At 42.4% G+C, this 9453-nt stretch overlaps 2 protein-coding genes across 2 annotated transcripts; one reads left to right on the top strand and one right to left on the bottom strand.

Annotated features, from left to right (window-relative positions):
* Positions 1–305: 305 nt before the first annotated feature.
* cfap20 (cilia and flagella associated protein 20) lies at positions 306–2842 on the bottom strand. The gene is made up of 6 exons (XM_040188562.2): positions 2455–2842; positions 1797–1876; positions 1579–1690; positions 1256–1444; positions 1035–1148; positions 306–399 (listed from the first exon to the last, which is right to left on the bottom strand). The coding sequence occupies exons 1-6, from the start codon at positions 2536–2538 to the stop codon at positions 394–396; spliced, it is 585 nt and encodes a 194-aa protein (XP_040044496.1). The 5' UTR covers positions 2539–2842; the 3' UTR covers positions 306–393.
* Positions 2843–5767: 2925 nt separating this feature from the next.
* LOC120826784 (G-protein coupled receptor 20) lies at positions 5768–8419 on the top strand. The gene is made up of 4 exons (XM_078081875.1): positions 5768–7069; positions 7244–7500; positions 7588–7720; positions 7826–8419. The coding sequence occupies exons 1-4, from the start codon at positions 6884–6886 to the stop codon at positions 8417–8419; spliced, it is 1170 nt and encodes a 389-aa protein (XP_077938001.1). The 5' UTR covers positions 5768–6883.
* The last annotated feature ends 1034 nt before the right edge of the window (positions 8420–9453 follow it).

Below are 9453 nucleotides of genomic sequence, written 5' to 3'. Positions count from 1 at the left end.
TTAAGAAACAGCATATAGTTAAATGAATGTATCACTGACCTGTTCATTCTGTACACAGAAATCCAAAGATTAATTGTTTTTGGAATGCAAATTGTGAGTCATTTGATAAATATTATTTATATTTGACAAATTGACTTATTATTTAGTGGTCATTTTCTTAGCTGTTAACAGTGAGTATCAGCAATTTACTTGTGATGTTTTCCAGCGGGAGGATGTAGAACGCGTGCCACAAACTATTGTTTCTAGAAAACGTATACTATAATTAAACGATTACCGTCAGCATTAAAAACATCACTGTACAGAGATTCAGAATTACAAAATGTTTATTAATACAGGCAAGTCTTAAGAGTGACTCCACATCAGGTCTGGAGGATTTGTTCAGGATGGGAAGGTCTATTTCTGCAAGAAATAAAACACACAAACAAGAGTTGGGCAAACTTCTAAAAATCAAATCACTTATTTACTTATTCTCGCAAGTTAGAATCCCTGTAACGTGCCAAAAAAAATTGTTAGAGCGGAGTTGTGTGTGTCAGGTGGTTCCCTGTGAGGTGGTCTGCAGTGTTTTCCTCCACGCTAACCAAAATTCCAAACCCTACGGCGCAAAACTGCTCTGTTCAAAGGAAACTCAGCGGAAAGTTAACAGAAGAATTCAGTCATTGCGCCTCGCTGGAGAATTAGCATAGAGCTGTGAGAGTCAAATATTACAAGACTGTAAACTTTCCACAGTAGCAGCAACAGGCATTTGAGCTGCTTACGTTGATGAGAACTGCGGAGTACTAAAAACTTTATAGTAAAAAGTGTTTGTTAGTGTAAGTTCACCATGACTAAATGTTACATTTACCTTTCTGTATTCCCAATGCAATCAGTTAATATAACTTTTTAAAACGGCACACTCCTTTCCACACTTTATTCTGCTTTAAAGCAAATTATTTGCCACGTCACCCTTATTAGCACACAGTGGACTAGAGCTTATCCTGAAGTTACAGTTTGAAGTATTGAATTTAGAATGGATTAATGGAATGGAAATTAATCACCTTCGCTTTCGGGTTCTGGACCGGCAGGTAGAGTTTAAACTCAGCTGGGAGCTCGTCCTCAGAGTACAGTCTGTCCGAGAAGTATACTCTCCTTATTCGACAGTTAGCGTGGATCTGGAAGCAAAACAGTTTAAATGCATTCGCATCAGACATGAGGATCCGCAATCGCACAAGTTCATCTGTAAAGCGAGCCGGCTCCTTGTTGGTCTCCGTGCACTAACCTGTACACGCAGCGTCTCAATGTAATTGGTCCCGTAGGCCCTCCTGGTGAAGTCTGGCAGGTTAAACTGAATCTGGTTCCAGCCATCATCCAGCCTCATAGGCATGGTGCAGATAAACGGCTTTACTCTTGTCGTGCTTTGATAGTTGCTTGCCCGAAACCGCCGGCGAACATTTTTATCGTCTAACACCTATGCGTTTTTTTTCAACAATGGGGGGGGGGGGGGGAAAACATGACTCTGGTGACTGCAGGGAAACGCACATTTGTTTGTTCCGACACTTGAGCCGTGGAAGCTGTCTGTGTCTGCAGGAATGCCGACCATACCTGGACTTCAAAGGTGAAATACTTCTTGAGATTTTTGACAATCATTACTAGAAAAGGAAGTTTGATGCCCAATGTCTTCTTGGGGTCTGCGGGACATGTTATATATGTGGTACTGCAGGGAGCAGAGGAAACACAAAGACGAGTGACATGGATGAGGGTGGCAAGTGCTTGAACTGCTTGACCTGAGCTGAAGAATCAGTTAAACATAAACTCCTGACCTGACATTCGCCCCCTCAACCTCCAACACCATCGAGTGGATGTCGTTGTCCATAACTCGCTTGATGTGACCATTCCTCACCTTTGAAGACACAGAAATACCATGTTTAGTTTACGCGCAGAAATGATCTCAATGGCAATGCAGATCCAACAAAAAAACAAATGCTTCTCTACATGTGTCACCTGTTGCTTGGTAATCTCCTTTTCGGCCCAATTTGTGTTTTGCTAATGCTAACATTGAATCCTAACTAAGTACAAGGGTCTTCCTGAATAAGAAGGTGACTAATAATATCAGCCCCGTCAATTACGTAAATTCCCCCCCAAATCAATAACATTGCTTAGAATTATAATGCAACCTCAGGTTGGTTTCAAAATAACATGACAAGAAACTTGACAGTGCTAATTGAGACGAATTAAACACGCATTTATACTTTTAAGTGAAGCCGATTAACCGCACTTTTCAAATAGTCGATGGAAGTTCGTGTGACACATTAACATTTGAGCAATGCATCCAAAACACACGGCAACGGAGAAGGAAGTATTCGTCTTGCGACGAAGAGATAATTTAGCGAGCCTAATCCCAAAACATGTCCCGCGGGTTAGCTTTAGCGCGGCTAGCTAACACGGCTAAACTCGGTTCGTAGTATTCTGCATGCTCACCTTTTTATCCCAAATCTGAAGCGGTTTGCTTCCGATGCTGTATAAAATTGACAAGAATCCGCTTTGAAACGTATTTTTAAACATCTTCTCAGCTCTCTGTCGTTATGCGAATGGGAATTAGTACTAACTAACTAACTAACAAGCGTTGCGTTTGTTTAGATATTTGGTTTCCGTTCCCATCGGTAACACTTCCGTGTGGTACAAAGGAAACAAATTCCGATTCGTTTTGGTTAAATAAAAAACGAGACTCGTCTATTTTTATATAAACCCACGTCCCACGTGACTAGAATTAAAGGGTGAAAGGCAGAGTTCACACTGACGTTTTATTTATTTATATTCTTCTATATTTTTCTGTCGCTCGGGAACGGAAGCTGCCGGTGCTTTTCACGTCGGTTCTTAAACGGTGACGCAACTTCGGTTGCTGTGGCAACAAACAGTTGCCATTGTATTCTGTATGTATATTGTGTCATAGAGACAGTGCAAGGTAGTATGGATTAAATTGATAACAATCAATAGTAACCTATATCCTGAAATGTGCTGCACATTTATTTCATATATCAGGCTACAATGTTAAATTGTAATAGATAATATATATATATATATATATATATATATATATATATATATATATATATATATATATATATATATATATATATATATATATATATATGTTTCCATGTTCTATAATTGTTAATATGGTCATAATTCTGGCCTGCACCCTTTCTTTGGGTCTTTTGGGATCAAAACATTGAAAAGAATTGTCAGAGGCATGCAGAAATATTCTGATATTACATCTTCAGTTTAGATACTGTACTATGCATAATGCAGTTTTATAGCTTCTGTTCAGGAAGGATTTCAAACACTATTTGTTACACAGGCTTTCTCTTAAAAGATCATCAAGTAATGTTACTTCACTCAAACTCTAGAAAGCTCCACCACCCTCACTGAAAATGTTCACTAGCAAATTCACGTTGAACATTGATGTTGAATAGTTAGTGTAGCCCAGACTTCACTGAGACATCCTCGTCACAGCCTCCAGCACTTTAAACAAGCTGAGCCAGGATGGATCAACTGGTAATGGTTTGAAATATTGAAACAAGGTCAAACACATTCCATCAGATGTTGTCAGCAATAAACCATCACTCTGAATCCTTTTTTAGTTTCATATGAACTGATGATGTGTTCATTCACAGGTTATTCAGGCCAGCTGTGTGCTCCGACAGGTGACATTTTGACATGTACTCTACACAGTTGCCACACACGTGGACACATGCGCTCTGGACGGCCATCCCTCTTGTTGTTTATGTTACTTTGCTTCACTCCAAATAGTATGTCTCTGTTAAAATGAACGTAAAAGACCTCCTCCCTCTCCCTCTCTTTCTGCATGCGCTGTGTCTCTCTCTATTCCTAGAACTGAGGGTGTAAATTTAATTAAACTGGTTCACCGGCTGGCAGCTTTGTAAAAGCATGTACAGAAACGCTCCCCTCTAATTGTGTCAGGTATTTACACAGAGACAAACCAGGGAGGAGAAGGCCTTTTTCCCCCTTCAGGCCAATGTCGGACCACCCTGGGGACGGCTTTAAATAAACTCATTGAAAACCTACTTGAGTAAATTAGCCCATACTGGCATAAACACAAGTTAGTTTTAAAGTTTTAATTTTTTGCAAAATAAAACTGTTGTGTCAGATTTGGTTATTTCCAATCCAAATATCAGTCCAAACTGGCTAAAATCTACCCGCTAACTACTTTGCCTGTTTTTTCTGACAGTGTCTCTCCGGACACTAAGGAAAGTTCCTTTACACTGCATTATTTTCTATAGTGTGTTCATTCCCTCCCCACACCACTGAGGAAGGGGAGGGGGAGGTTAAGGGGGGGTGACACCAGAAAGCGTACTCCTCTCTGCTGGAGCAATCATCCCACCCAGAAGGGTTCACATCCCAAACCTCGAACTACAGGGAACACAGGAAGAAAGAAGACGTCAAACAGTAACTTTGTCATACGAATAGAAACATTCAAACTTTAAGAAGTTTTGGGCGGATTTCCGGGACAACAACTTTTTCACTCTCTTCAACTCCTTTGGAGGTATGTTTCAGAACTCTAATTTTAACCTGTTACTTAAAATGCAGATGTTTTTGTCTCCATTAGGGATTTAATGCCTCCAATAGCACGGCAATGATATTTAAAAGAAAAATACCACCCTCTAATCAAAGCAGTAGGTTACATGCACGCTTTTCTCTGAAAACAGGAGCTTTTCATTAATAGATTACATGAAGGGAAATTTACTGTCCTCTCTAAGATTTTGGGATGTACACATTTATGGTTTGTTTAAAGCCCGTTTTGCAGACTTGCTAGTTGATTGTTGTAGGATATTAGCTGTCAAAAGTAGTGCTGGGTACAAATCATTGGCATAAATCTTTTTTTGGATGCGACAATCACATAAAGAAGAAATGGCTGAATCAGGAACCAGGTTGTCGCAATTTTCCTGTCCTCTAATCCCGGCTCTCGGCCATGTTTTTATCAGTTTGTCTGCATGATGATGAACAGTGGAAAGCCCTTCTTTTGGCAGGACCTGTTAACAGGAGCTCATCCATCTCCGGTATTTAAAAGGAAAGGAAAGACATTTTGGGGTGTCTGTCGAATAATACCTTAAACAGGATCTACCTGTTTAATATGAAAGTGTGGATTGAAAGTGTGGCAAATGCATTTCTCTCAGGTGTCAAAATATTGAAATTTCATTTAAATCCTTCAAATGCCTTTTCTCACTTAGACTAGATTTAAAACCTTGCCTCGGGGTATGCATTGTAGAAACAAAGCTGAGTAAAACCTGACTTTGAATCTATGAAACGATACAGTGACAGCTGGCCTGAACTGCTGCTGGACGGAGGAAAGACTTTAAAACTCAGAGCAGATGCCACTCAGAACAATGAGACCTGGTGGGCAAGACGCTGCCTCTGATTCACCTTCAATCCAAAAGAAGAAGAAGAAAACAATTTATTGACAAATTGTGTTATTACAGCATTACATTACATTCTATATTTGAGATGAATCGCTGTGAATTAAGTCATATTTCTTTCAGTATAAGTATGCTGCTAATAGTATATAATACTAATATCTAATATCCAACGCAGCGCAACTGAGATGGTAAAAGGTGTGTTTCACATTAATTAGATTAATTCATTAATAATTAATATCAGTAACTGTGTACTGTCTTGTATTATTCCTCACATAAGAGCTGAACACACATTGGATAGAAATCAGTGCAGCTAGACAAACAGCTACGAAAGAAAGGATAACATCCACTATAGGAGCGTCAAAGTTTATTCTTGGCCTTGTAAAGGGTCGTTCACAAAACAATCAAACCACTAATTCAACAGATACATCTTCAGGAAAAATGAGCAAACTCCAACTGATGAAGACAACAAAAAGTTTTTGGATTGTTCTTTTAAAACTCCTGGTCTATTTCTGGTGTCTTGAAGCATCTGCGCATTGGAGACTCTAAAGCCTCCCCCCTATTAAAAAGGTTGCGTCACATTTATTATATTTATGTGATCAAACATTTATTGTGTGTTTAACACAACATGTGTCAACTGTGTATTACATAGCAGCACATACTGACATGGTTATTATCAACATTGTACACCCTGTTTAAAACATAACTTTGTTGAAAGTGTCACATCCTTTAAGAGCGCATACGAAGATGGATTCAGACATTTCTACAGTACGGGAGGACGTTGTTTATAAGATGAGGATTTCTGAAGTCTCTCCCTCTGGATTAACTCCTCGTTCTTTTATTTTCTAGTACGCACGTCGCTGCTCAACGAGCTGAAATATGTTGAGTTGTTTTTAAGCCATTCACTCCACACTCCATTACTTTTGGACTTTGGAGGCTGTTAAAGACTATTTATGATACAATGCAACTGCCTCCATGATATAAGATGGAAGCACCTTTCCCTTACAAATATTATGGGGTTTCTTTTTAGGTTTAAATTCCTGCTGGTTCATAAGTAGACAGCAATAGCACACGTTTGGAGACAATCCTAACATGCTTTTAGCATGCAAAAAAAGCCTGTGAGGTTAATCGACTTTATATTTTCATTATGACAAAAACACAAATGATCCCAAAGTCCTTTCATTGATATAATGACTGTATCTGGCGAGCATTAAGCTAATATCGACGTCAAAGGAATCAGTGAACACAACACAAAATGTACCTGTATGCAGATGATGCATTACTATTCTTACCAAGCCTTCCCCAATTGTTCTCAAAAATAACCTCCTCTGCATTGAGGTCAGTCAAAGCACGTAGGTGCTTCTAATCCATGTTGGCTTTAAAGTCCAGACATTTTTTGTTGCGCACAAGACTAATATATTGCGCTCTCTTCTCTTTTCCTCACCTCTCCTGCCACTCAGAAACCAGGTTTGTCAATGGAGAGCCTTCTTATCAACATCAGCTCCACCTCCACCAGCGGGCCCCTCCCGCCCCTCTTCACCTCTGACCCGACTAACTGCAGCGCCAGGGACCAGCGGTGGGGGGCACCTTACCTGCACAGGTTGGCCCACCTGGATGTGCAGCTGTACCAAGACTTCTACGCTCTGTGGGTTTCTCTCATGGTAAAGACAAGGATACCAGTTAGTAGGAACATATGTCAGTCCACTTTGAAACTCACATCAGCTGTGATTCAATTAATATCAAATGTCAGATCACGAGAAAATGGAGACAACATGAGCTGTGCGCCTGCTGTGTATCTGCTTGATCTTGTCTAACCTGACTCCTCCGTACTCCAGGTGTGCAACTGTCTGATGCTGGTGGTCGGTGTGGTCCTCAACGCTCTGGCTCTCTATATCTTCTGCGGGGCCTCCACCCACTCCTCCGCCTCTGTGGTTTACACCATAAACCTTGCTGTGGCCGATCTGCTGGTGGCACTGTCGCTGCCCGCTCGCATCGCTCTGTACCACAGCGGAGGGAGCTGTGTGGCCTGCTCCTACGTCCACACCTTCAGCTACTTCGTCAACATGTACTGCAGCATACTGTTTCTGACCAGGTGAGTCGGCCCCTCAATCGTTCGATTGATCACACGATCAGCAGAGAGCTCTCTAATCTCCTCCTTCCTCTGTGACTCGCCTTCCAGTATCTGCGTAGATCGGTACCTCGCTGTCGTCCACGTGTCCGGGACCCTCCGTCGATGCAGGACCACGGGAACAGCCAGGTGCGTCAGCGCCACAGTTTGGTTCATCGCAGTCGTGGTTACTTACTCCTTCCAGGTGAGGACAGGCACGCCGCAAACACATCAACAACGGATACACACACACACACACACACACAAAGTTAGACTTGATGTGCTGGAACGTCTCTCCTGCTCTCTGCAGACCACAGCGTTGGAGTTCAGCTCCTCCTGTGTGCTCCTCCCTGCCCTCTTCTACCTCACCATCCTGGAGTTCCTGCTCCCCTTGTTGGCCGTGGTGGGCTTCACCCTGAGGGTCGCCTGTTTCCTCACCTCCAGCCCCGGCCTGATGCCCCAGCAGAGCAGGGCGAGGAGGGCGCGGGCCGTCAGGCTGCTGGCCGCCGTCCTGGTGGTCTTCACCATCTGCTTCACGCCGTTCCACGTCCGGCAGGTGGTGGTTTACTTCTGGGTGCCAGTCGGAGGGGAGGGGCAAGGCCAGGGGGCGGGACACGTACTTGCCTTTCACATCACGGTGACCCTGAGCAGCCTGAACAGCTGCCTGGATCCAGTGGTTTACTGCTTCGTGACGGACAGCTTCAAGAGAGTGTGGAGGACGAGGAGGGGAGCGAGGGAGGGGGGCGTGGAGGCCGGTCACGCCAGCGGGGAAGAAGGGGAGAGGAATTCAGTGAACAAATGCCCGGGCACGGCACTGGCAATAGCGCACAGTGTGGCCACAATCACTCTCTCAGGTTCTCCCCTTTCCGCCGCTGACATGGAACATTCGACTCACACAGATTGACGGATAAAGAGATTGAGAGAGAGATTCTGAGGCCGAAAAAAGAACCAACTAAATTATCAAAAGGAGGTTTAATAGAAAACTAGACAGCGCTGATTTCTCATTATGGAGCAACCATCCCTTCAGAAGCCGCCTCTCTCCATTCTCCCCTTTATCCCCCAATCCCCTTGTCTTCTCCGACTGGTTTGTCCTGTGCGAAAACGAACACTGGACCACAAATCGATGGGTTTGCTGTGAAAGCGAGGAGCTTTGTACTGTTAGAGAGACCGCGTGCGTCATCAAACAGGGGGAAATGTTACCTTGAAACAGCAATACAAAATATTGAAAGATCTAGAATTGCTGTTTAGTCTGCAAACATGTGGAATGGCTTATTATGAAACTATAGGATGCACTTGTTTAACCAAATGCAATCGAGAGGAACTGAGCCATAAACGTGTAGGTGTTGGTAATGTTTTGCCATTGTTAGATGCGTCAGGAGGAGTTAGATGGTTAGAAACATTTACGCTAACTATTACGTCAACGACACTAAAGTGCGGTGCGATGGAATGAAAAGCGCTGGGGTCCAACAATGGGAGAGAGTCATGGTCAAAACATTGAATGAGCTAGAAGTAAAGCTCCTTTTGAATGTGTAAACACAGTTTCTCAAGTACAGAGTGAAGCTTTCTTTGTTTATCATCTTACAAGTGTCTGAATGTCATCACAGACGGTGGAAAAACAATGGACACAGTCAAAGGAATGAAAGCAACACAGTGACTTTACACTGATAAACTGTCTAATGCAGCAGAACAACCATTTGTGTTTTGTTTTTCTTTCCTTTTCTCTCTGTGTTTACATTAACAATGTCTCTTCCTACGTATAATTAATGGGATGATTTGCTATGGGTTAAGTTGTTAAATGTTAAGTTTTTGTTCATTATAAACCCATGTAAACAACATAATATCACTGCAGTTAATACGGTGTACATTTACAGCTAAATATGTGAAAAACTGTCCTCTGCTCCACCAGAGGACAGTGTCTCCCCACAGCACCGCCTCACT

This window comes from Gasterosteus aculeatus, chromosome 10 (genome assembly GCF_964276395.1).
Source record: "Gasterosteus aculeatus chromosome 10, fGasAcu3.hap1.1, whole genome shotgun sequence".
Classification (NCBI taxonomy): Eukaryota; Metazoa; Chordata; class Actinopteri; order Perciformes; family Gasterosteidae; genus Gasterosteus; species Gasterosteus aculeatus.
This window is presented reverse-complemented; position numbering and strand designations above follow the sequence as displayed.

What these genes read in the sequence shown, in the direction of transcription:
- cfap20 (XM_040188562.2), bottom strand. Translation starts at nt 2,538, where the DNA reads ATGTTTAAAAATACGTTTCAAAGCGGATTCTTGTCAATTTTATACAGC. An exon ending in GTTGAGGGGGCGAATGTCAG is followed by an intron (nt 1,691 to 1,796) that starts GTCAGGAGTTTA and finishes TGCTCCCTGCAG; the next exon opens with TACCACATATATAACATGTC. An exon ending in TTGAGACGCTGCGTGTACAG is followed by an intron (nt 1,149 to 1,255) that starts GTTAGTGCACGG and finishes TTTTGCTTCCAG; the next exon opens with ATCCACGCTAACTGTCGAAT.
- LOC120826784 (XM_078081875.1), top strand. Translation starts at nt 6,884, where the DNA reads ATGGAGAGCCTTCTTATCAACATCAGCTCCACCTCCACCAGCGGGCCC. An exon ending in AGCATACTGTTTCTGACCAG is followed by an intron (nt 7,501 to 7,587) that starts GTGAGTCGGCCC and finishes CTCGCCTTCCAG; the next exon opens with TATCTGCGTAGATCGGTACC. An exon ending in TGGTTACTTACTCCTTCCAG is followed by an intron (nt 7,721 to 7,825) that starts GTGAGGACAGGC and finishes TGCTCTCTGCAG; the next exon opens with ACCACAGCGTTGGAGTTCAG.